General features: G+C 40.6%; 1 protein-coding gene across 1 annotated transcript in view; it reads left to right on the forward strand.

Moving 5' to 3' along the window:
• Positions 1-27,805, forward strand: part of VPS13D (vacuolar protein sorting 13 homolog D) — a 226,887-nt gene that overhangs the window by 109,842 nt on the left and 89,240 nt on the right. Inside the window, 11 exon segments of the mRNA XM_032495223.1 lie at positions 3,008-3,116; positions 8,488-8,598; positions 8,600-8,652; positions 9,475-9,583; positions 11,762-11,941; positions 13,368-13,484; positions 14,432-14,581; positions 18,783-18,932; positions 19,833-19,929; positions 21,926-21,975; positions 21,977-22,075. Coding sequence (XP_032351114.1) covers positions 3,008-3,116; positions 8,488-8,598; positions 8,600-8,652; positions 9,475-9,583; positions 11,762-11,941; positions 13,368-13,484; positions 14,432-14,581; positions 18,783-18,932; positions 19,833-19,929; positions 21,926-21,975; positions 21,977-22,075 — 1,225 coding nt within the window.

The raw sequence follows: 27,805 nt of genomic DNA on the forward strand, positions 1-27,805 counted from the left end.
TTCTGGGTTAGACTCCTGTTCTTGCGAAGCAGAAAGCTCTAATTATTAACTGGTTTTAATTTTAAGCAGTTCTCAGGAGGCCGAGGGAAGAAGGAGGATTCCTTTCATTCTTTACCAAATCCCGGGCTCAGGGTCTATCTTGAGAGGTCTTTAGTCATAAACCCTTGTCTTCTGGCTAGATTAAAATTTACCCAAAGAGGCAAGATTCTTCTCTTTTTGAAGACCTCCCCCATAATCCATTGTGGCTCTTGCTTTACGGTGATATTTCTTATGTATTTTTTAAACTTCTTACCGCCAGTTTTGTTTGTTTTACCACTTTCCTCATTTGAAACTGAACTAATCTTCATCTATAAGTATTCAAATCACCATTCTGATGCACCTCTCCCATTGCGAATACTGATCCAGCAGACACTTAAGGGTCTATCTTATTCACCGAAAGCAAGCAGAGTAGTTTAACTTGACAGTAACTCCAGTTGCCCTGGAATGATAATCTTCACTGTTGTCTGACTAATTAGTATGTAGACAAGTCAGAGGAGGAGTAGTGAGCTTGTTCTGATTCTGTTTTATTGGTACATAGATAGATACATAGAGATTCAAAACCCTGGGCTTTCAAAAAGTAGTCATTCCCCCAACGTGTGTAATAAATACAGTTTATTGTTTTCTGTGCTGGTTACAGGGCCAATTTTAAGATTTATCCATGAAGAAACTGGGAAAATAGCTGAATCTTTAGCATTCCAGATACAAGGCACCTGATGAACAGGACATTTAAAGTCATATTCCTTTCCAAAATGTTCTGAATAATTTTGCTTATGAAATTGTTTTGTATGTGCCTGAGGTCCAGGGAATAATCTGAGTCTGTGCAATCTCTCCTCTACCTGGACTCCAGATTTCATGAGTAATGAGTTGAACGGGCGTCTTTGCATAGAATACCCCTCTTTTCTTTGTCTGTTGCAGTGCTCTTTTGATAGTGATGGTGCTAGGTTTTATCTTGTCTAAGTCAGTTGTCCTTGTTTCTTTTTAGAGATTACAGCACTCAACAATATGACTGGCTTTAGGTTTTAGTGCCTGAAAAACCAGTTCTTAATCTGGTTGCTAATCATGTTTCTCTCTGTACTTTCTTATGTTAAATTCTAGTAGTCATTAAGCTCTTTAACTGAAGAATCCTAATGAAGAATTATGAGTTTTATAAGGGACGTGGATAGATAAAAAGAAAATTTCCTGGGAATCTTAGTGTGTGAAGAGGTTGAACCGTATTTTGGAATGTGGTAGATCCTATTTCTTTGCCTTTTTGGAGAGAACTAATGATGAGATAGAAGCCTAGTTTTTTGTTTTTTTATATTAAATTGAGGTGAAATTCTTTTAACATAAAATTAACCATTTTAAAGCGATCAGCTCAGTGACATTTAGTGTCTTCAGGATGCTGTACAGCCACCACAGCTATCGAGTTCCAGAAGGTTTTCATCACCCCAAGCCCATTAAATGGTTACTCTCGGCCCCTGGCAACCGGCAACCACCAATCTGCTTTCTGTCTCTAGGGATTTACCTATTCCAGATACTTCACATAAATTATCATAAATATGTGATCTTTTGCGTCTGGCATCTTTCACTTAACATAACGTTGTCAGGGTTTATCCACATTGTAGCATGTCAATACTTCATTCCTGTTAAACGGCTGAGTAATATTTCACAGTATGTCTCTACCACATTTTGTCCATTCACTCTTTCATGGACATTTGTCTTGTCTCTACTTTTTGGATGTTGTAAACAGTGCTGCTGTCAACATGCCTGCACATATACTTGTTTATGTACTTTAAAAAATTCTTCTGTGTGTATACCTAGGAGTGGAATTGCTGGGTTCTACAGCAGTTCTCTTTACCTTTGTGAGGATCTGCTGTACTATTCTCCGCAGCGGCTGAATCATTTCATCTTCCCACCAGCGATGTGTCAGGGTTCCAGTGTCTGCGTTCTCAGCAGTGCTTGTTATTGTCCTTTTTTTTTTTTTTTTTGAGTGTAACTAGTCTACTGGGTATATAGTGATATTTTCATTGTGGTTTTGACTTGCATTTCCATAATAACTAATGATATTGAAGATCTTGTCATGTGCTTATTGGCCACTTGTATATCTTTGGAGAAATATCTATTCAAGTCCTTTGCCCATTTTTAAATGATTTTTTTTGTCTTTTTATTGTTGAATGTTAAAGCTCCTTATGTAATGAGGATACAAATGCCATATCAGATACATGCTTTGCAAATATCTTCTCCCATTCTATGGTTGGTTTTTTTACTTTCTTAATAATGACTTCTGAAAGGACAAAATTTTACAATTTTGTTGAAAAAAAATTTTTTGTTAGTCATTTGTGCTTTTGGTGTCATGAAAACTAGTTTTTAACTCTGAATTTATGAAGAGATTAGTAGAATCAGAATAACCTAAATAAAATTTCATTGAAATACCCTGAAGTCTAACTAGGCTGCAACATTCCATAAAGCTTAAGATTCTGAAGCAACAGAGAAACACAACAGTGTTGAATTGGACAAAGGTGATTTTGTTTTCTTTTCATCCTGAAAGGACTTCTAATTTCTTGCTAAGATGTGGAGACACAATAATGCTGATCATCTTCCTGGCAGAGTAGAGCTAATTCTTGGACCCTTGGAGTATCTGGCTTAGTTTTTGTTTTCTTTCGTTTCTTTTTGTTTTCATCTAAAGATATACAATAATCCTTTTATGCCTGAATGTTAAACCACTTAAAATATCAGGAGAGAGGAAATGTCAGAGTATGTCTCCTGATAAATGACTCTTTGAACTGCGCAGGAAAACAGCACAACCTTGATCTTTCTGCAACTTGAGTCAGACCTCTTCTTCTATGATTAAAAAAATTTTCTTCTTTATAGTGGAGGTTTAGGCATTTGCTTAGAATGCTTGAATACACATGTGAGTGCATGTGTATATGTGTGTGTGCATGTGTCTGTGCGCACACAATTATGATTGTTCCTGTTTTCTCAATCCTAGTTTGCAGGAAGGGACAGGGCGGCCTGTGGCTTCCAACAAAGCCATGACCTGTGCAGAGCTTGTCTTGGATGTCTCACCGAAGACACAGAGAGTCATTTTAAAAAAGAAGGTAAGAGAGATTAGAACTTGGAGTTTAGAATAAAAGATTTTTAGCCCTGGAAGGGACGCAAGCCATCTGGTCCAGCCCCTCATTTTGCAGATGAGCAAATGGAGGCTGAGGTCCAGGCTGAGGAGGAATCTGGGCGTCTTGACCATGCTGATCTGTATTGTTCCCACTACCCCATGACACCTGCTCCAGGAATGCCAAGCCCTGCTCATCTTTGATACCTTTTTTGGAAAACTTAATCCTTGAATTTATTTTTTTTCAAATTTGTGATTTGTCATTTTCATTACTCTTTTTCTGTTGTAATTTATCCTTCCCTAATCTCAACAGAAAAATTGTCAAACTGACAGTTTTTTCGATTTTTATGCCAGCATTCTTTTCAGGTCAGTTTAGGGAAATTTTTATGTTAATAGACCTAGATATTGAGAGAAAGAGTAAACCTCGACCAGAAATATAATAAATGATAGGAAGACTGGTAGTAAATAGTTCGGACTTCAAAATGAAAGATATTTGAGAACACAGGTGCAGAAATCACTGAAAGAGACAGGAGATCACCAACTGTAATTATTTGAAATACATTTACCTGAGGGTTATAGTCTGGAAAATTTTGCATGATATAAATCACATAATCCAAAAATAACCCTGACAGAGGGTATGTGTTTACAACCTGAGTGGCCCTAATGATGATGAAGTCGTGTCACCTGTGGCAGTAATAAATGTAGATCCTTTTGGCTTTGAGGTCATCCAACTCTTACCACATTTTTAATGGGGGATAGATTCAAATTATTTAAAAATTTGCATGTCAAATGCAACTTTAATACACATGTTTTTAATTCAGTTTTATATTTTTAACGGCTTTATTGAGATATAATTCATATACCATGCAAATCACCCAGTTAAAATATACAATTCAGTGGTTTTTAGTATATCCGCAGTATGTACAACCATAACCACACTTAATTTTAGAACATTTCCATCACCTCAAGGAAGAACCCTGTATCCTTTAGCTATCGCCCCGCATTCCCCTTACTTCCCAGCCCTAAGCAATCATTAATCTGCTTTCTGTTACTGTAGATGCCCCTATTCTGGGCTTCTGTATAAGTGGTCTTTAATCAGTGGCTTCTTTCACTTATCCTTATGTGTTCAAGGTTTATCCATCTATCAATCTACAAATACTTCTACATGTATTTTTATATGATACCAGTTGAAAGTCACATAATTCAAATTTGCTTAAAATGTTATCACATTCTGTTATAGAAGGCTGTGCTTACATGTTAGATGCATTTTAGAAATAAGATTTGAGGAAAAGAAGAAATAAGATTTGGGAATGGTGGTGAGTAAAGAGACCATGAGGCGTAGTAATTAAAAGTGAACAACTTTCTAGACTTTCATTGAACATTTTGAAAAAGAAAATTTTGAAAGGCAATAATCTTAAAGAGTCTGACAAATTAAATCAATTGGGGGAAAAAATGGAAGCGCCCTTGGAAACAACGTTGCAGATGACTGTAAAAGAATGTTCAAGTTGTAAGGATGTTAGGGTGAATGAAAACCAACTCGAGAGTAAGATGGTTTATCAGGTGGATATGATCACCAGGTGTGATCAGCAAAACACAAATAATAAATATACATGTGATTTCCAAGGGCTGGGTGACTCTTAAGCAGACAAAAACAGATTTTTTTTAATTAAATAGCAAAAAACATTTTAAATAAAATTTTATATTTTACACATTTTCACAGTTGTTAAAAACTAGTAAATGGAAGGGTAGATGATAAGTGAGTTACACTGACATCTAAACTAGGCAAGTTTCTCTGAATTGGCCTTAGGAAATGGACCTGTGTGCTTGAATGAGGAACCACGAGTAGAAGTTTGACATCTCAGGTTTTTGGTTTTTGTGTTTTTACTTTTTATTTTGAAAGAATCTCAAATTTACAGAGAAGTTGGCAGAAATTCTATGGAGGTGGTGCTGTGGTTTTAATGTGCCCTGTTGCTGGTGACGTTAACTTTAGCACTTGCTTAAGGTAGTGTCCACTAGCCTTCTCCTGTGGAGTGAAGTTTTTCTTTTCCCTTGTATTTAGTTAATATTTTGTGGAGAGGTACTTTGAGACTATGTAAAACTTCCTCAGTAGACTTTCTATGTATGTATGCAAGCATATATATATTAACTTGGACTCCAGAACAAAACACTACAGACTGAACAATGGGAATTTATTTCTCATAGTTCTGGAGGCTGGGAGCTCCAAGATTAGGGTGCTGACCAGTTCAGTTCTGGTGAAGGCCCCTTTCCTGGTTTGTAGACTGCTGCCTTCTTACTATGTCTTCAAAAAGCAGAGAAAGAGGGTGGGGCAAGGGTGAAGGGAGAGGAGAAAGCAAGGCCTTTGACACCTAAGGGCCCTAACCCCATCAGGAGAGCCCCATCCTCATGACCTCATCTCAACCTAATTATCACCCAGAGGCCCCATTTCCAGAGACCATCACAAGTCTGGTGAGGTCTTCAGCAGAAGAATTTTGCAGAGTCACAGTTCAGTCTGCAGCTTTATGTGTGTCAATGTGGCTTCCTGTTTTATTCAGTGTGTTACCTGTTACTATCAGGATGGTACCAAAAAATATTTTGCTTTTATGCTCTATTCTCATATTTGGCCAGTGGGAGCGCCTTTAACCTTCTGTGTCCTTTTAACATATGACCCCTCATTCCTTGAGCACTTTTCTTACTGTCTGACACAGCAAGTTATTCAGGGCTCATTTTGTACTCTTCCTGCAGCATTCCTGGGATTTGCCACTTCTTTAAGGAGCCCTGATCCCTCTTATCAGAGAGTGGAATTTAGAAACTTAAGATATGTATACTAGGTACCCTTGTTGCTATTGTGGTGTTGCTGTTCCCAGGCTCTCCTGAGGGATTTTACGTACACATGACATATGTATACACACACACACACACACACAGGCACGCACGTGCTATGATATATCTGCATGTGTACATAATATATATGCATATGCATACATATATCTTATATGTGTATTTACATATTAGACATATTTATCTCTGTGTATTAAAAACCAGCAGTTTGCACTAATAGTTCTAATTCCAGTCTAACACCACAAAGTTCATTCTGATTTTTTCCCTTTTCATATTTATAACTCCCTTGTTAGCACAAAGAATATATTTATTATTTTGATCTGCTCCCCAGAATGTAACCTGTCTTCTGTCACCGCAGTTGTGCCCCTGCCCCCCGTGTAGATACACTCTGTTACATGGCAGGGGTTCTGGTCTCCATGTGTTGGACAGCTCCCCTTTCAACCCCCAGCCCTTGCAGGAATACCCTTCTCACCTCTCTTTGACAGCCCACACTAGGCTTGCCTCCCCAACCCCATGATATGGATTGGGTTTCAACATCCTACTCTGGGCTGGGCCACCACAGTACACCCACCCACCCTCACACAGACCCCATGGCCTTCTGCCTTCCTCAGTCTCATCTGAAGGTTTTAGGACTAAATTGTGAGGGAAGAGGGCCAGGGAAGGGAGCTGGAAGGAGAATGGTAGATCTCAGATTTTTAAATGGAGGCTTGGGTAGTTTCCAACTCTGATGAGCCTGTGCATATATGGGCAGGCAATAGAGAAATCCATGTATGAAAACTTGACTTCAGCTGGGCATCTGTGCTGTGATTCCCAACCTGGAACATCTCCAGGAAAATTGAGGTGCTTTCCCATGTGGTTTTGGTGCCATGGGTAGATGTATTCTACTGTGCATAGAGAAGTAAGCATGTGGGGATTGCAGGTGGAGGAGTGCGGCTCGGTCTCTCCTTTTACAGATGTAGGAGGCAGTAGCACACAGGAGAAAGAGCATCATATCTTCGAGGTTTGAGTTCTGGCTTTGCTGCTTAAAGATCATGATATCTGGTGTTTCACTTTCCTACCTGAGCGGCATTTCCCCACTGATCTCCCAGGTTTCTGAGAGGGATCAGCTAAGACAATGTACATAATGTGTGGTGTAAAGAGATGTCATCATAATAACATAGCAAACATTTATTGAGGCATTCTGCTGTGCCAAGCATGTGCCCAAATTACCTTGTATTTATTGCACTTATCATAAGAACCCTAAGAGGTAGCTTTAATTTTCTCCTTTGACAGATCAGGAAACAGAGGCTATGAGAGATTTAGTAACTTACCCAGGGTCACTTAGATAGTAAATGATGCAGCTGGCTTTCCAAGCCTGGGATTTGACTCCAGCCTTCATATTACTTTATTAGTTTTTACTTTATAGAATGTAATGGAGAAGCTGTCTTTCCAATGCAGGGCAGCATGTGGATGCGTTTGTGGTACCCAGAAGGGTCTGCTGCTCTAGAGGAGCTTGCATCTGGTGAGAGTGGATGTGATCCTGACAGGTCTGGATACATTCCCATAGAAAGAGTATTCTAAATGCTTAGGTGTTACTGACATGGAATTATATGGATTGTGTTTAAAAGGTAGTATAGCACAGTGGTTAAGCAGTCAGCTCTGAAATCATGCTGTGGGGATTCAAATCTTCAGTCCACCACCTGCTAGTTTTGTGACCGTGGTGAAGTTTCTTGATCCACTGAGACTTAATTTCTAAATGTTAAGTAAGGGTAATAATAGCATATGCCTCACTGGATTGTTTTGAGGATTAAATGAATTACTACATGTAAATCACACTGATCAGTGGCTGGCACATAGTAAATAATCAATAAGCATTATTACTATTATGATTACTTCTTGTATGTAATTGTATAGACTTTCATGGATTGATCTGAAAGTCCAAGTGCTGTTTACAGAATATTCCTAGGGAGAAAATATATTTAGAATTAATAGCAATCATTTTAGTATAACCTTTGAGTAGAGTCCACTTGATATTGAACAGTCAACTTACAAATTGGAAACCATCAATATAGTATGCTTCCGTTATGAACATAGGACAAGAGGAGAACTCTAGTAAATTCTGGTTGTCTGCCAGTTATGAGGCTAACCAATGATCAAATACTGAGACTATCATATATACTTTATATAATTGGATCACTCCCTAAGGTAAGGGCACTGGAGGGTCACCATCTGGAACAGCAGTTATCATAGCGGTATAGCTAGTGGAGATTAGATTGAACCTCAGCTAACTAGTTTGCTCAGAAAGTATTCAGTGTATGAAAAAAATTAATTTTTAAAATTTATATCATTTGTAATTTCTGGTTGTTTGATTCAAGAGTTTAGCATATTTCATCCTAAGTTAACTAGGTCGATGAACAACAATGAAAGTTTGAATTAAGCACAGTTCCTACCTGAGAACTCATTCAGCCCTTATACAACGCTCTTGAAGCCCTGTTTTGAAGCCGTGGCCTCATGTGATGGCGCTTTCTGTCTCTGCCCACCAGGAACCAGGGAAGCGTTCTCAGCTGTGGAGGATGACTGGAACAGGCATGCTGGCCCACGAGGGCTCTTCCGTGCCTCACAACCCCAGTAAGCCCTCAGCTGCCCGCTCCACCTGAGGGGTCGCCCATCCTGGATATTGCTGGCCTTGCTGCAGTCACTGACAACAGGTAATTTTCTAGGCAACTTTTGATTCAAGTTCACTGCTTTCAAATTCAGATTCAGGAAATTTGCACCAAGAAGCAAGAGTCTGTGAAGGAAATAAGAATTTGTATTTTTCTTCAATGATGGAAACCTGCCATATTTCTAAATATATAAGTATCAGGCTTCTGTTTTATTTTTTAAAGTTATTATGGAAATGCTTATGGAGATGTTAAAAAACATCAGTCAGTGAGAAGGATATGTTACGAAAATGAAGGTCTTTTCATCCAAACTTCTGTCCACCACTACTCACTACAAGTGAACAGTTTGTTTTTTTAAATCCAAGAATTTTGTGAATTCTTTTAAAGCAGAGTAAATTATTAAGAGAATAATCAAACGTGTTTTTACGACTAACTCCTTGGGTTCAGATCAACTCTTTTTAAGTTATTTTATTTGCCTGTGCCTCAATGTCTCCCTAAAATCAGTGTATTTGTTTTCAAAACAAATACGCTATACCTTGTTGACTTCCAAAATGACTTTAGATGACTTGCAAGTTGAAACCCAGCATAAAATAAAACTTGTCACTGTGAGAAAGCAAGAACCCATAGTACATGTATTAAGTTGTGAATCTTTAGAGTGTTAATACTTGTGTCCTTATTGCTTTCCATTTTGTTTTATTCCTTTTTTCTCATTGAGAGATAATGTAGCTGCCCTAGGATTCAAGCTAACTGCCCTTTAGATTTTAAGGGTAGAGAATATTGGGAGGAAGAAGAGTAGAACTGTGATCCTGATTGCTCTTCAGGCCTGAAATATTTGACTCAGCGGACTCGTTGCATTTTCCTTTCTTCCAGATATGAGCCGCTGATGCTAAGAAAGCCTGATCGTAGGCGAAGTACGACTCAGACATGGAGTTTCCGAGAAGGCAGGCTGACGTGCGGGTTACACGGGTTGGTTGTCCAGGTCAGTAGTGTTTGACAGCCCCAGTTGCAGCAAGCGGCGGTTGAGCTTTTTTTCAAACAGATTTCAGTTAGGATATACATGATGTGTTGTTGAATGGGAAAAAATAATTACAGAGCAAATAAGCCTTCTTTCATTTCAGTCAAGAAAGTCAAGAAACTTTGGTTGTGCATCTGTGCATACTTACATGGGAAATATTCTAGAAGGTGGTACATAAGGAGTGTGTTAGGAATGGGTGCCTGTGAGTGATGGTTTTTCCCAACCCCCCTTGGCTTATCTGGATTTTTTTTCTTTGATGAGATAAATTACCTATGTAATTTTTAAGAGCAAGAAACAAAGAAAAATGTCAGCTAAAAGCCCACCACTAAGTTAGGTGGATCAATTTTAGATCTATGGAGTTAAAGCAGTCTTGTATAAAGTGTTCCGTCAGATGGTGAGTAATCATCATGGGCTCTGCATGCTCTAGGTTCTGCTCACATCTGCATTCTTAGTGGTGCACCAAACATTTAATTGTTCTAGCAAATGTCAGAGTGAAGATTGCTGGTCAATTTCCTCTACCCTCAACTCAGTCAGTCCACCCCATAATAAACTCCCAGGTACTTTATAAGCAAATGTGTGTTTGGAAAATTACCAGAAGTTTGGACTTTCTGTCCTTCTGGCTTCAGGCCAGGAGTGAGACCATGGATCTGAGATGAACAGGTGGGCAGGTGTCTCAGAGGTTTGGGCATACAGCAGAACAACACATGTGACTGTGTGTGCACTTCTTCCTCGGCGTGGTGTTTTATCCAAAAAGTAAACACTGGAACATCAGGCCCAGGCTAGAGAGCTCTCGGTGTGTTTGTCCCTGGTGGAAACCAGGCCATCCTTCCTTAATGGGAGATTGTTCTCCAGGGCAGTGAGCAAATCTATAAGTAGCCTCTGACTGGTGTTTGGTGAGATTTATTTTCTTTATCTCTATTGCCCTGAGCTTTTTCATCAAAGACAAGCTGCTTACTTATATGAAGCACACATCTGGAATGGATCTGTGATTTTCAATTAGCAATACCATTCAGACTTCTAGAGGCAAAAGAGGGCTTATTATAATTGTTGGGTTCTGTGTCTGACCCTGACTTTACTTCTGGTTTGTTTCTAAAACCCTTGTAATTCCAATTCTCTTAGAGCAGCTCCCCACCACCCCCAAAAAAGAAAAGAAAAGAAAAGAAAAATCCCTTTCTGGCTGTTTGTTGTTTCTTGAATCTATTTCATCGTTTCTCTGGTTGTGAGTGACCTATAATAACAGTATTCAGCAGAGCAAAATGTGTTTTGGTTAGGATAATAAGCTTGCTTCAATCTTATTATTCTGAATAAAGTAATTGAAGGCATTAAAAACATTTTCTGACACTGCCCTTATAAGGCTGTGTATGCACTTCCTTTCTAAACTTAAAAAACAGTCATAAAAGCTTTCTCCATGTTGAAATCTGTCCTAGAAACCCAGCTCAGAGTTTCCTTTTCATTACTCAGTATTTAAAAACTAACAAAGGGGATAAAGACACTCTAGCCATTGTCTTCTCTAGCCCTGTATTCACTCTCCCAGAGGCATCATTCTGCAGACTTCCAGTGCACTCGGTGTATATAGTGAGAAGGTACTTGTCTCCAAAGGCCTGAATACTGGTTATCAGGTGACGTTCACAGTTCCCTGTTTCATTTTAGAAGAGGTACCAACTTTTGAATATTTGAGTTGATTGTCCAGCCATATGTCTATTTGGGAAGATTTTCAACTCTAGAATTTGTTTTTTATTGGAAAGCTGAGTGATAGTGATAATTGCTTTATTTTCAGAATGTTTCAGACTTTTAAGCAAACACTAATGAGAGTACTCAGAGAAACAGGGCTTTTGGTACTTTTTTTTTTTTTTTTTTTTTTTTGGAAAAAAGCCTAGCTTAATGACTAGAAGTTATTACTAAACCAATATACTGTATTCATGGAATTATCTTACCCAGAGTTTCCTAAATTCATGTAGCGTAGCTTTCCATCTTGCCCAAGCAATCATATATGAAGCTGGAAAAATAGCAAACACTTTACTATACGTTGACCGTGACCCTTCAGAAGAGAGTTTAAATTTGGTAACTTGTTTCAGATGACATGTTAAATTGTCAAAGTCAGTGCCTTTGCCTTTTCTTATACATTTTTACTCTATCTTTTAGGCCAAAGGAGGACTTTCTGGTTTGTTTGATGGAGCTGAAGTTGTTCTTGGACCTGACACCTCCATGGAGCTTCTGGGGCCAGTTCCACCTGAACAACAATTTACTAACCAAAAAATGAGGCCTGGTTCTGGAATGTTATCCATCAGAGTCATCCCAGATGGACCCACTAGAGCCCTCCAGGTGATAATTTATCGTAAGAACTGACCTGAATCTCAGTGTGCTTCCCCTCCCATGGTTAGTCGTTCAACAAAGATTAATTGAAATATTTATGCTGGCTATGAGGATATGGTGTCTTTATTTATAAAATGGGGATAAGACCTACCTCACCAAGTTGTTATAAGAATTAAAGTATAGGTAAAATAAAAGATGACAAAAGAGAAAAGTGTTAAGAATTAAAGACGATAATGCCAAGAACAGTACATATTATTATTATTAGTCATTATATATACACACTTACATGTTTAAACAATTGATGTATTAATAGCATTAACCACAATAAGATACATGAGGTGTCTCATCAGACAATTAAAGTGTGTTATTAAAGTAGGAGTGGAGGGTGGTGTGAGGAATATGGAGAAAGAATTTGTATTCCCAGATTTGGAGACTGGCAGAGGCCTTTTAAGAGAAGTAATACTTGAGCTGGGATCTAAAGGTTAACTGAAAATAATTAGCAAAACCAAGATGGTAAGGTGGAGGGGCTCTGCCCTAGAAATGAGGGTGTCCACTCGACAGTTATTTACTGAGCTTCGGTTAGAGCCAGGCACGGTTCTGGATACTGAACCAAGTCTAGTAAACAAACGGACGAACTTCCCTGATGAGAGATTATGATGACCCAAACTAGAATAAATGGCAGGGGGTGGGCATGAGGAGGATGGAGGGAAACAAATAGAAATGAAAGCTTATTAAGGAGTAGAGTCAATCAGATTTACTGACTGATTAAAAATGTGGGGATGAGAGAAAGGAAGGAGTCAAGAGTGGCCTTCATGATTTTGATTTGGGCAACTTGGAGGACGAGAAGCTACCTCCCTGAGAGAGGTACACAGAGCAGACTGCTGGAGGAAATGAGGAGGTATGTTTTGGTCGTATTGAGTGTATGGTATCTACACGAAGATGTCCAGAAGTCAGTGTAAATATGGGTCTGTAGCTCAGAGAGAGATATGTGCTGGAGATAAGGATTTATCAGGTCATGGTGAATTAGAGAGTTAAGGAAGAAGAAAAGACTTTGGTGTGTAACAGTGAACTTTCTAAGATAGTACATCATAATCCATAAAACCTCTTTAAAAACCACCCTTCTCTTAAGGCAAAAAATGAACGCCAGGATCCTGAGGTTTGCACATCTTGATTCGAGCTCTAATTCTAGATCACCTGCAGATGCATAACCCCCACTATGTGAAGCTCAAGGTCTACAGCTTGGTGTTTGTCACATAGACTCAAAACCAAGTTTGCTTCATTATTACATAAATCTTACCTTGGCGGTGCTGTGGAGACCATTTACTGCCATGGGATTATTGAGCATATAATGACTTTCGATTTACACAGTAGGTATTGCTTGGGTTTCACCATGAAAGTATGAACCCTCTCACTAAGGACAGTGTTTTGACTTCAGATAACAGATTTCTCGCAGCGGAAAAGTGACCGTTCATCATATGAAGTGGATGAACTTCCTGTTACTGAGCAAGAGCTGCAGAAATTAAAGAATCCAGACACAGAGCAGGAACTGGAAGTAAGTTTTAACTATTGCAAGATCATTTCTTTATTGTAAATTTGTTTAGAAGTTTGCTCCCTGATTTTCTCAGTTTAGACCTTCTCTTTTCTTTCTGCCCTCTGTGACTTCTAAATATACATGTCACTTCGCAGTACTTAATGTTATCACGTGAATGTGTGAATATGTTAGTTAAATGACAGCTAAAATCAGATCAGAATGTAATAAATGTTGCTAAAACAGGGTGAAAATAAAGAAAGATAAACTATTTGAATTTAAACAGGACTGAAGATTGAGAATAAGCAAATTGGATTTTTAGGGGGTCCCAACTGACTCTGACACCTTCCTTCTTCTCTCCCCGTTTGGGCATTGGAAAAAAAGTGAAAAGTTTGAAAAGGAACATGGAATGAATGTGAAAAAGCACACTTACTCCATATTTACTCAGTGATCTTAAAAAAGAAAATCAAGGGAGATGGGTTTAGCGCAGTGGTAGAGTGATTCTAGCTTGTGCAGGTCCTAGGTACAATCCCTGGTACCACCATTAAAATCAATCAATCAATCTAATTACCTCCCATCCAAAACTTTTTTTTCCAAAAATCAAACACCTATGTAAAGCACTATGTTGGATGTTATAGAAATTTGGTGAATAACTTATTAAGAGCTGGCCCCTGGACCGGGAGAAAGATTCTCCTGTAATGAAAGGCAGAATGTCATCAGTGCTCTGGTGGAGGTATGATCCTGTGACCCTGGGGTTCTGTTTGGGGTGGGGAGTGTGCCTAGAGAGGAAGGCTTCTAGTGAAATGGGGGAATTTGAGCTATCATGGTGACCTGTACAGCTCTCCTAAGTGATTTTCACCTGCTCAGAGACAAAGTAGAAGGATTTAAAGCCATTTATTTACTTGTACTCTCCTGGCTACCTTGAGGTCTGTTTTAAACTGCCAGTCTGCCATATTTTGGTTTCCTTTCAGGTGCTTGTGAAGTTAGAAGGTGGAATTGGGTTGTCTTTAATTAATAAAGTCCCAGAAGAACTGGTATTTGCAAGTCTCACAGGAATCAATGTGCACTACACACAGTTGGCAACCAGTCACATGCTTGAACTCAGCATACAGGATGTTCAGGTGAGTGGGGGAGGCTCAGAGCTTGCTCATCTCCTTGTGTTCCTGCTGAATACGCGACCAGATCCAGTGTTTGATATTCTAAAAACTTTAATGCTTTGGCACAAATACCTTGTGGCCTTCAGAAAATCATCCTATGAAAATTCCTATTTTGACCTCTATTTGTCTAATTTTTCTATATAGCAGAATTCTGAATATAGTAACTAGCACATCAGTAACTTAGATAATTCAGGCAAGATGGCCCAGAGGAAGGGGACCCATGGTTCCCTGTCTTGCCAATAGAAAAAACAGCAGGAAATCATCTAACCATCCTTTGGAGAAACTGAAGTTCACCACAGGGAGAAAAACAAGGGAACTGGACATGTGCTTCTGACCAAGATGGAGTAACAGGGACCAGACCTACTCTCCTACCTGAAACAACCCCAAAATCCAGATAAAAAAGGAGACAACAGGTTCAAGACACTAGACATCAGGCAGCAAAGGATAGTGACCCTGAGTGCTGGGAAACAAAAGAGGTGAGCCCTGCAGTCATCCCAGCTTACTGCCTTGAAAATGTTTCCAGGCTGTGGCACCAGGAAGAAAGACTGAGACAGAGCCCAGGAGGGTGGATGAGCTGAACAAACAGAGCTGAGAATCCTAGGACCAGGGAAGCCACAGTTCATAGGACAGCAGACCTGGGAGAAGTGTGCTGCACAGAACAAAACCTTGGGAGGTCTACAGAGGGTCCCTGCGAGGATTCAGCAGAGGACAGATCAGTGATGTGTGTGAGGAAACTGCCACCTGAGAGGGTCACAGGGACAGCGCCTGCTGCTCACCTACACCTGGAGATGGTGCTTGTTCCCCCAGCCACACTGGGAAAACTAATAATGTGTGGGACGTTGGGAAGAGTCTTCCAGAAACTCTTGGGCCTCAGTGGTGAGCTGTTAACCCTAGGCTGAACACTGCTCCAGACCTACCTAACATATCAGTCATATAAAAGGAAGCTCAGAAAGGATGGATCTGTTTCCAAGTGAATAAACTATATCCCTGAACAAAGCTCAAGATTTAATGGAATACAGAAAACATTCAGCACCTAACAAAGTAAAAATCGCAGTATCTGGCATCCTATCAAAAAATACCAGGCGTGCAAAGGGCAGAAAAGTGCTATAATGAAGAGAATAATCAGTCTAAACCAACCCAGAGCTAACACAGATGTTAGAATTTTCAGAGAAGAACATTAAAATTTATTATAACTGTGCTCTTTTCTGCATGTTCAGAAAGTTAGGTAGAGACATGAAAGTTACAAAAATCTCAAATCAAACTTCAAAGATTAAAATGAAATGAAAAATTACTGGGTTTGATCCGTAGCAGATGACACAGTGCAGAGAAAAAGAGTAATGAACTTGAAGTCTTAACAATAGAAATTGTCCCAGTTGAAATACTGAGAGAAAAATAATCCCCCCACCAAAAAAAACCAACAAACCACCCCCCAGAACCCACCAGCATCAGTGACCTATGAGAAAACTTCAAGCAACCTGATATACGGATAACTAGAGTTCTCAGAGGAGAGAGAGAGGAGGGGAGAGAAAAAAAATATTTGAGGAAATTTTGGCCATAAATTTTCCAAACTTAGTGAAAACTATAAACTCACAGAAGCTGAAACACAAAACCACACCCACACCCTCCGCTACCTCGCCACACACGTAACATGAAGGAAACGACACCAAAGTGCATCATAATTAGATTATTCAAAACCAATGATAAAGTGTCCAGATTAAAAGAGCCATGCTACTTGCAAGGAACAAAGGTGAGAATGACAGCTGATTTCTTATGCAGCAATGCAAGTGAAAAGACAGTAAGCAGCATCTCAATGCTAAAAGGGAAAAAAAACTGCCAACCTATCATTCTGTGTCCAGCAAGCGTTATCTTTGAAGAACAGGGGTGACTTAATGATGTTTTTAGACATTCAGAAACTAAAAGAACTCATTTCCCGCAGATCCACACTACAAAAAAAAGTGTTAAAGGGCATCATTCAGGCAGAAGGAAATGGTGCTTCCATCCATGCCAAAACCTCTTTTCAGAAGAATTTTTTACTTTTATCATATATCACAAATAGCAAAGAGTTCAGGCTAATCACTTCCCATTTGTTTGAAGGCAGAAAGTTAAATAATATCCTATACCTCTATTTCTTTTTCTCTTTTGACCTTACAGAGAAGATCCAAGGAGCCATCTGCTGTTCATTAATTTCATTAACTTCTTACTGTAATTAAAAAGATTTCTTCCTGTGATACCTCTTGATTTAATGTGTGCTGTAAAGTATAGAAAATAAACAGATTTGAGAGTTTATTATGGTTACTGTGCTATGAGGAAGAATTTTTAAAAACAGAAAGTATAGCCCTATCCTTAGGGAGTGTCTAATCTAATTGGGAGAGTAAAATAAGAATTAGAAATTCTCAGTTAGTTCACTTGTATCAAATGCGTTTGGGGAAGGAACAAAGAAAAGGTCAGAATAAGGTGAGACTTTACTGTCATTTCACCTGTTGGATGTGACAGGTGATTCATTCACTTGGTGAATTCTTACTGGGTATCAGCTGTGTGCCGGGCATGGTACCGGGCTCTGAAGATACTGCTGTGACTCAAAAGAAGAGATTTCTGCTCTCTGAGCAGTCAGCCTAGGGAAGAAGTTGGCCAGTAAATGAGCACACAGGCAAACAGATCATTACAAGCTGGGATAACTGCTATGAAGGAGTAAAGGGGGCTGGTGCTGCTTTAGGTCCAGTGGCCTGGGAGGATCTTCCTGAGGAAGTGACAGCTGAGCTGACCTTGGAGGAAGAGAATGAGCACAGTCAAGAGAAGGATACCAGGGGAAAATGTTCTGGAAAATCCAAAGACTGAGGGAGGAGAGACTTGCCCACCTTTGAGAAACAATTAGGAGGCTTGTGTGTCAGGATGGCAGGGACCCTGGCGGAGAGTGGGCTGTGGTGAGGTTGGAGAAGGGGGCAAGCAGGCCTGGGAGGCTGAGCTAGGAAGTGCGGTCCCGTCCTCAGAGAAAGCCAAGCCACTGCACATGTCAAGGAAGGAGGGACAGGACTTGTACTCTTGAAAGCTCACGTTGGCTGCTGGGTGGAGAGCACGTGGTAGGAAGCAGAACGGAAGTCGGAAGACGTGCTCTTAGTCTCTCGCCCTTCTTCGTTTCTTGAGAGCAACAAGAGGACCATGCGCAGCGATTGTACAGTGAGGTCGTGTGGAGACCCCTGTGACATAATGGAAAGGTCAAGGCTTGGTGCTGGAAATACCTGCATTTGAATCCCAGCTCCTCCACTTACTAGCTTATGAATGTGGGCAAGTAATTTAACTTCTAAGCTTCTCTAAGCTTCTATTTTCTTGCTTGTAAAATGGGGAGGAGTAAGACTTACCTAACCTTCAGAGCTGTGGTAAGGAACATGTCAGGGGACGTGTGGAAAGTACACTTCGGGGTTCCCAACACACGTTCTCTCCTCTTTCCTCTTCCCAGTGTGGGCCTTTAGTGTAAGACAGAGATGGAAGATGGGTGTTTCCTGCCACGAGCCTCCAGCCGCCCCTAAGCTTGCAGGAGAGTAGGGAGTGTGTGCTTGGTTATGGTGCTGATGGGGGCGGGTGGGGTGGGGCAGGGTGAGCAGAGGGGTCCTGATGCCGCTGATGTCATCATCTCATTCCTAGAAGGCAGCTGACTTTAGGACAGGCCCTCTTGGTAGCCGTTTGCTACTGATTCTCTATTTTGGTTGTCTTACTTCAGGGAATTTGGAGTAAAAGAGAAGCATCAGTAGTGTAGTGGTTCAGACGGACTTGGATTCAAGTTCTTGTTCTGTCACTGACTAGGAACCACCCTAAACAAGGGCCTCTCTCCTTCACTCCTCCATCTGTGACATGAGGACAGTGGTAGTCCTCGGGGCGGCGGCGAGGATTGCAGCAGAGCCCTGAGTTTAAGGTCTTGGATCCCCGGGCTGCTGTGTGACTTGACAAGCTAACGCACAGGAGGTGACTAGCTTGGTGCTTGGCGTGTAGTACTCACCAAAGAAAGTCTAGCCCGTTATTATTACTACCACTATTGTTATTGCTGGGTTTAGTGAGAGTGTGTTTTCCCAAAGGAACCTTCTGAGTGACCTTCATATTGCGAGATCCCAGAGGTAAAAATGAAAACTAAGCAACTTGTCTGTCTCTGTTTTGCTGCTTTTTCATGTCCCAGGTGGACAATCAGCTCATTGGCACCACTCAGCCCTTCATGCTCTATGTGACTCCCCTGAGCAACGAGAATGAGGTCATTGAGACCGGCCCTGCCGTGCAGGTGAACGCAGTGAAGTTCCCCAGTAAGAGCGCACTGACCAACATCTACAAGGTAGGCTGGTGGGCTGGATACCACCCCGGAAGGTTGATTTCTTCTCTCACAGCCAGGTCTCAGCACAGCAGTGCAGGCTTGGGGGGTAAGGCACGCGTGACTCAGTACATTATGAAGTGAGATTGACAAGAACCCCTCTTAGCACTTTATATTCTCCTCTTGTGTTTTCGATGACCCCACAGGTGATAGTACTAAATCCACAGGGGCCAGAGTCCATATTCATCAGCATGAAGTCTCTGCAGGAAAGTGTAGCATCTTCTAGATCAGTCGTGACCAGGCATGATCTGATGTATTGTTAAAATAATAATCCAAGACTGGAAAAGGGGTAGAGGGTGCCTGACCTTGGGACAGACATCCTTCTCTGTAAGCTGCCACACTGTTTACTAAAAGCGGATCATTCAGAAGCGATAAGCTTGCTTTCTTGGGGAAGTCTTCACGTGTAAGCTACCTGTTACAGCACCAGGTTCTGGAAAAGTGGGAGCTAAGAGGTTGCTTCTCATATTTCTGGTCTTTGTCACCAGTGCCAGCAGGGGCCAAGCCTGCATGTGGCCCTCAAATTCACAAGCCCAGTTCTGCTGCTCCTTAAACTAGCTGCCATCTGTGTGAGCTCAGTGCCATAAATCTCATCCACCACAGTGCATTTGAAAGTATAATCCTGATTAACCAGACCCAGATGCCCTGGGAACCAAACAATAGGACAGTGAATCGTCTACTAAACATTTTCTGGAATTTGGGGTTAATTATAACAATGTAGAGAGAGATGAGCCAGAAAAATTTGGCAATAAGATTACGAAATCATGTAAGTGAAGAGACCATGTCGTGGCACTGGGACCTTCTTAATGGTGCAGATGAAAGTTCCTCCGGCGTTCACACTGTAAATCAGAATTTCTTTCTCTCTAGCATCTGATGGTCACAGCTCAGAGATTCACGGTGCAAATTGAGGAGAAACTGCTCCTCAAGCTGCTGAGTTTCTTCGGCTACGATCAAGCAGAATCAGGTAATATCAAATGTTCTAGGTTTGAATCTGGGCATTGGCCTCAGGATGGCATTTTTTAGACTGCTTGTGAACCTAGCAATCTCCCTTTCCACTTCGTAGTCTGAGCTGGGAGACTAAGGTGTGTGGTTCAGTGGTTCTCTTCCCAAGTCTTGCTTGTGGGCAGGTTCTGGAGTGTGTGTCTGTAGAAGGAAGCTGCTCCGAGGGTCTGCTGGTACCCCAGAATATACCCAGGACGAGCCTTCAGGAAGCAGCGTGGATTCCTCTTTGTTTCCTGTTTTTTTGACTCATCTGCTTTAGCATAGCAAAAATGATGTTAGTCATTTAGCAAACCACTTTGTTTCTTAACCTTTGTTTATTAAACAGATTCAGAGCCAAGAATCAGAAATCCCTTTGGCGGTTCCTTTGGTTTAGTTTAGGAAAAAAAATTGGCTAGCCTCAACCCCTTAACTTTTTTTTCACATCCATACCCTTATGCCTTAATGTAATTACAAAGGTTTCTAGTTACTTTATTCTTCTTTGGAGAGGGGAGTAAGATAAGCTATTGAAAAACTTAAATTTTCTAGCCGTGCTACAGAAATAATTTAGCTGTTGTCTCTTTATTTTACATTCCTCATTGTGGCCTTTGCGAGCTTAGAAAGAAGTCAGCAATGCTTAGTCTTTTGAACACTAAGCTAAATATTAAGCCTGAAGAAATGATAAGATAGAAATTTTTTTAATGTTATCGGCCTGTGTTGGCTAGAGTGAGGGAAAAAAAAATCCTGGGGGACATGTGTACATATGCACATACATACACACAATGCAAGAAAAATATTTTGGCGTTTTATCCCAGACTTAGAATTTAAGCTTTAACTGTATTTGGGATCAAGAGCAAGACCCTGTCTGCGAGTGCTGCGTTCCCCGCTTTGGGCTGGAGCGCCAGTGTGTGTGTGCTCAGGCAGCCACTTGAGCCTGCCTGCCAGGTGGCTGTTCTCTTTTGATACCTTCCTGGGAAGCTTTACTTTAAATTTGACTGGACATGCATTTTCTTCTAAGTTGCTCTGAAGAAATTTCTCCCAAGCACTGTCTCGTGGACAGTGAAATCCTCGCCTGCCTTTCACTGAGGGACTCTCCTCTGCTTTCTCTAGCTATTCCTGCTCTCTGAATGCAGATAAGCTGGTCTGTGCTGCAGGTGCATTTTTTAAAAACCTATTCCCTTTTTTCTATAAGTAGAACTATAAAAGCTTTACATTATAAATGTGTTTTATATGTAGGTATGCACGGTCTCTTTGGTTTCATTTCTAAAGCACATGAATCCAAATGAAAATAAGCCGCCCACGCGGGTGTGGGCGCAGCGTCACGGTGAAGAGCGCACTGCTGTGCTTTGGCCCGCATCATCCTTTTTGCTTCATGGGATAACGTGTGAGGCGTCTGCCTCCACTGTGCTGTTTAAGCAGTGTCCACCGCGTGGGAGAGGGTGCCGCTTGTCATGATGTTGGTTCTTCCTAGCCGGCAGCATGTTTCTTTTTAAGGCATTATGTTTTGCTCAGATTCAACATTTAATCATTGTGTTGTTGGTTATGATTCAGTTAAACTATACTCCAAGTACTTATCTGGATATCATTTTATGAAATAAATACAGGTAATCTGGGTCACTTAAAATAATAATATTAATAATGAACACACAGTTTCTAGAAAACACTTTGCCAGCAAACACACCCATGACCTCTGGCTTTTCCACCTGGATTATTTTTTCCAGAGATGATATCTGCCAGATGGTATAGAGTTGCAAATCAAAAGATCAAGCTATTGTACTTTTTTGATAACAGGAACCAGATCTGCTTTTACAAAGAAATATGTATCAGTATGCTGTACATATTACTGAACCCTGGAAAACTAAACTTAGAGAGATAGATGTTTACATTTTTCTATGAATTTTTTTCAATGTGAATGAAAGTGTTTGAATCATGAGACTTCAAGAGATTTAGTTTTCAAAAAAAAAATTCTACCTTTGTACCAGAGGTGGAAAAATACGATGAAAGCCTCCATGAAAAGACAGTTGAGCAAGGCTGGGACACCTATTCGATACTACTTTGAAAATCTCAAAATCAGCATCCCCCAGATCAAGCTGAGTGTGTTTACCTCCAACAAACTGCCACTGGATCTCAAGGTGAGCTGACAGCTGGGTAAGTTTTAAAAATGACTTTTCCTTGGAAAAGAATGAATACATTTACTGTTTGCTCTTTCTGCCCAGCATCATTTGTGGCAGATATTTTTACAGGGTTTTGTTTTTTGGTTTTTTTTTTGTTTTGTTTTGTTTTGTTTTTTTGAGAAAGTTTATCAACTCATACATGTATATGTGTATGTACGTGTATACGGTTGATCCTTGAATGGCCCTGGGGTTGGTAGCATCAACCCTCCTTGCAGTCAAATCTGCATATAAATTATAATCAGTCTTCCATATGTGTGGTTCTGCGTCCAAGGATCACATAGTACTAAGTAGTATTTAACATTAAAATAAATCCACATGTAAGTGGATCATGACGTTCAGACCTGTGTTGTTTAAGGGTTAATTGTCTATTTCTCTCTCTCTCTCTCTTTTAATGTTTAAGTATGACTTTGTTGAAGATTAAAGAGTAATAAAAGAGAGTAAACACAGAATTACATAAAACCCCATCTGCCTTCTGCTTAGCTCTTGGCTTATCTCAATGAAGTAAAAGCCTCCTTTCCTAGGGTCGCTCCCAAGACTCGAGAAAAGCTACAGCCAAGACAGTATCTTCCCTTTTGTGCCAAGACCTGCCTGTCCTTGTCTCCTCCTTTCTAAGTGGTCACCTCTTCTTCAATGGTTGGCACTAGAAGTGTCTGCCACCTTCAAGGAGGACATGACCGCATACCCACTGAGATGTGGCCTCCCCTACCACCACATCAGGATGTAACACTCCCATGGAGCATCTTGATATGCACTTGACAGATCCAGTCTGAATACCATCTTTATTTCCTGCAATAAAATCTATTAAAATTAAGGGATGGGACTAGAATTCAAATCTAAGTCTATCTGACTCTGAAGTCCATATGTATATATATATATTTTTCCCCCTATACTGTGCACCCCTTAGCATATAAGGAATCAGAGAATTTTAGAGCTCTAAGAGCCCTTAACGACCCCCTTGCTGGGTAAACAAGGATTTTGGAGTTCAGAGTGTTTTGTCCCTGAAGCCTGTATGGATAGGTAATGATGGGAGCGGGAGCAGAGCCCGGGAGCCTGTTGGACAGTCCTTCCTTAGGTGGAGTCTGTATCTGCCTCCCGGCAGCTGGCACCCATTTCTTCTGGCTCTTTTCTCTGTTGCACTTGAAGATGGTTGTCAAGGCGTCTTATCTCCCCACTAACGACCAGTCTAAGACTTTCCCACTGCTGTATCCTGCCTCCTTTAAGATGCTTCAAGGTGGTCTCTCTTTCTGAACAAGAATAGCTAGAGACGTGAACAAATAAGTAGTAAACCTGGAGTCATAAATTCAGATGCCTCCCAGGACTGCGCTAGCAGCACGAGCAAGTGAAGCAGCCCAGTGGGGACCGTGGCCCACGGAGTGTGCGCGCTTCATCTGAAGGGGGCAGCACAGCGCAGCGCCAGCCAGTTGTCGCGGGGTAGTGTGAACCCAGTGTTGCTAAATCTTCAGATTTTTAAAGTGAAGCCAGGAAATCTGGATTTTTATGTGGAATCTCCTGGTTTTTAAATGTTGGCAAGCCAATTTGAGTTTTTTTGTTGTTGTTGATTTTTAAAACCTTGTGGGCCTAACAAAACACATGTGTGGGCCTGATGGAGCCCATGGTTTGCCAGCTCACAACTTCTAAAATAGACTTTCAGGTAACAAGACAGTAGTCTGGTCAGCATCAGATCATATTTGGGTAAGGGCAGGGTGAGGGTGACTACTTCATTAAGGCAGCAGATGGGATGAGCTGGTCAGGACCAGGGAGCAGTAGTTGCTCCTCCAGCCGTCCTGAGAACAGTGCTTCCTCCGTGGGCTATCCTGTCTGCTTAATTTGCTTTAATTTCATGTTTCCCAGGAGACTGAAGATACTTAAAATTAGCATGGGAGTGGGGGGAAAACCATGGGAAAACCACTATCTTGCTAATATCCACAAGTATCCACTTGACTTGTGTGACCCTTTGGAATGGGTTTGTTTGATAAAGTATATATTCCCCCAGAACACTTGGCACTCACCCAACAGACCAATGTTAAGCATTTCCTGAGAGTTAAGGACTTCTTGTTTTTTAAATCATCTTACTAAGAAACACAGACACCTAACTATTCCTTTGAAATTGCTCCCAGTAGAGAACTTCCCCCAAGACTGACAAATGCACTATGATTTTCTACAGTTGAAGTACCTCCAGATCCTCAGTTACGTGGTATTCATGCTTGTGTGTATGCTCTGCATGCAATAAACTGGAAATTGTTTAAGTTGAATGTTTCATTTGGCACTATATTGAAGGAACATTTTCAGGGTGTTCATCAAATGATTATTAAATCTGATGGAGCTGCCATGTGATGTGGTGTGGGATGGGGGCACCCTGAATGTGGAACGTTAACGTTTCAAACAGGGTGCTGGGAATTGGGGCATCAGAGTTAACATCTCAGCTTGTGGAAGTCACCATTTTATTGTGCCTTGAGTTCTCCTAGTGGAGTCTGGGACTCATGAAATAATGTCATTTATTCAAAGAGTTTTCTAACAGAGTAATATCCCTTTATTAGTAGCTCTTAGGAAGAGCAAGGTGCTCTTTGAGATGAATATGCAATGGCTAAAAGTATGTGCTTAGGAAATGGAGTCCTGTCCCAGAACAGGAATCACAAGAGTCTGACTAAAAGGTAACCATGTCTTCTGTATTGAAGGAATAATTATCTTGATTCTCTTGACTCCAGGCCAGAAGTGAGGCTGTCAGAAATCTCAGAGGGAAATCTCTTCAGGTTTACACTGAGGGTACGTTATTGCCAGATAGAGTGTCTGTTCAGAGGGACTCAAAGCAGTTTCACATCTGCTATCTCAATTGGATTCCTTACTCTGTGATGGAAGAAGGGGAGATAATAGTTCCATCTCACAAGTGCAGAGACGAAAGCATAGCAGTCCCCCCACCACCCCCATTCTCCATTATCCTCCCAAGTTTGCGTGTTAGAAAGCAGGAGAGCAATATCGAAAATGCCAGGTAGTTTATATGTCCTTTGGGGTTCTTTTCTTTTCTTTTCTTTTCTTTTTTTTTTTTTTTTTTGAGATCAAAAGAGTCCAGGAGCCTTTAAAAGGTTTCACAAGGTGGCCTACAGCAGTCCTTTTCCCATTTAGAACATTGGGGTATTACAAAAGAAGGGCTTTAATTGAGCAATCTAGTTTGGAAGAAAACCCACATTTTAATGGTCAGAGAGCAAGAGGGTGGGGGTGAGGGGGAATTTCAAACAAAGACACTATTTAAAAAGCCTAAAACTGTCTTCTCAAAGGCTTGAAATAATTTGTTGGGAAACTTCAGACCCTTTACTTCTTTCCTCCCCTCCCTAAATAAAAACCAGATTTGTTAAAAGGAAAAAAGATCCAGTATTGTTAATTGTATTTCAGAAAGTGCCAGAGAGGGAAATATCCCTGTAGTTTTAAACACTGTCCCAAGAGGGAAATGGGCAAATACCCTGCTTCACATAAACAGTCTCTATACACCATAAATAAACCTTTAAAGAATGAATTCCAGACAGTTTTGTTTAGTGCAGTATAAACTCAGAAAGGAAAGGACAGGGCCCAGGGACTAGCTTTGATCTGAGACCTTAGGGCACATGGACAGGTATTTCTTCTTTCAGCTCTGTAAAGTTTCTGGAAGACTGCAGCAGTTTTTGTCTGGTGGAGGTAGAAATAGACGGTTTCCTATTTTTATTAGGAACTTAGGAGCACAGATTGCTTTCTCCAGAATCAATTTTATAACAGGAAACCGTCGGCTACTTGAGTAAATAAGCATCAGCTTTGTATACTACTGTACTTGACTAGTCACTAGTGACTACAAGGAAAGGCCCCCTTGGCTCTTTCCCTCTCACCTCTTCTGCTTTGACTCACCAGGACAACCTGAAGGGGGCAGAGCAATCCATACCCATACGCTGTATCTCAGCTTTTTCAAATGTGGGAGGCCCAAATGCAGTCCCAGGTAAAGATAATGTTTACTGAAGGGCCAGGATATTTCCTTGGTTCAGACAAAGCACGTGAGCCACTCAGAAAGGGGAGAGTGTCTCTCATGAAGGTTTTGACACCTTAGTAGAGGTTTTAGAAGTCTTTGTATTATGTGTGGTTCCCCTTCAGTGTTTGGTGGCAGTGAGGAAGTTGGGGTAAAAAGCTTTTGCCTGAGGCCTTTGTTTTGATCTCACTTCCTCTTCTCTGAGAAGAAAGTAATGCTCAGAGTTGTATTGACAAAACAAACTGCCGAACTGATGTCAGTACCTGGCCTTCCCAGCATATTCATTGTGTGGCTCTGAGCAAAGTGGTTAGGCCTCCTGGGCCTGTTTCTCTGTCAGTGACATGAGGGAATAGTGCCTGCTCACCCCATCGTCACTCACCACTCACGTGGATGGGTGAGGCAGGCAAGAGTGCAGAGCAGAAGGTTTTTCAGGGGAAACAAATTGTCCTCTATTCTGGTCCTCATGCCTTCCGCCTCATAGGTAGTTGCTGTTGTGAAAATGAGCACATTCAAGTCTAAGGTAACCAGCTGTGGGAGTTTAGGCCATCCACTTCACATTTCTTTGGTTTTATTTATTTAAAGAAATGAGAGTGTTAGGCTGAATTAGCATTTAGGCTAAATTAACTTGAGGATGCTCTTAATCTCTGAAATGTTTTGTTCTGAAATTATTTAGTTGGCGTTTACTAGTGACTTCCTAGTGCGCTAGATCCAGTGGCCTTTTCCTGTCCTCAGCTTTGTAGGGCCCTCCGCCATATTTGATATTGCTGCCTCCTTGTTCTTGATGTCTGTCCTTTCTGATTCTCCTCTTTCAGTGTTCTTCTCTTTTCCTAACCCATATGTTTATTTTAAAAGGGACTTTTTTTTTCCCTCTGTGGACTAAATAGTCTGATCATGCCATTTGCCCGTTAAAAAAAACCATTTTATTGGTCTTTTACCTCCTCTAATTTTAGAAACTCTATATGTAAGTTTTGTCTTTGATATAAGTCGCAAGTATTTGTTCTTTGGTTTTTCATTTGTCTTTTTACTTTGCTTTTGTTGTGTGTATGTTTTTTAAAAATTATACAAAAACTTTTATTTTATATTGTCAAATTTATCAGTCTTTTGCCTTTTTGAGTCTGGACCTTGAGTCACGAAAAAGTTTTCCCACTCTCTGGTTTTAGAAAATTTCACCTAGCTTTTCTTTAATTATATGATTTCATTTCAGTTAAACATACTCTTGTTCCAAAAGAACTTAAGGCAGACTCTGAAGACTGCTGAAGGACTAGAGCAAACCTTAGAAAGACTGATATAGACCAAGATTTACTAAGACTGAAATCCAGCCCTGAAAACACTGACTGGATTAGCCCCTTTAACTGCCTTCCAGAAACTAAAAACTCATTTAAAGTCTATAAGGTTTTATACGAAATGTAGCATTCAGTCACAAATTACCAGGCCTACCAAGAGAAAAAACAGATACTAGAAACAGACTCACAGATAAACCAGATAACATTATCAGATACAGAATTTAAAATAACTTGTAAGTGTGTTCAAGAAGTTTACCAGAAAACTTTAATTTATATTTTGAACATAATCAAATAATAAAGGAATATTGTAGACTAGAATTTTTTTCACAAACATAGAAGAAAGAAATTTGGACAAAATGCTATCAAATCGAGTATAGCAATGTATAAAAAGGAAAATGCAGTTCACCCTTGAACACTTAT

This window comes from Camelus ferus, chromosome 13 (genome assembly GCF_009834535.1).
Source record: "Camelus ferus isolate YT-003-E chromosome 13, BCGSAC_Cfer_1.0, whole genome shotgun sequence".
Taxonomy (NCBI): Eukaryota; Metazoa; Chordata; class Mammalia; order Artiodactyla; family Camelidae; genus Camelus; species Camelus ferus.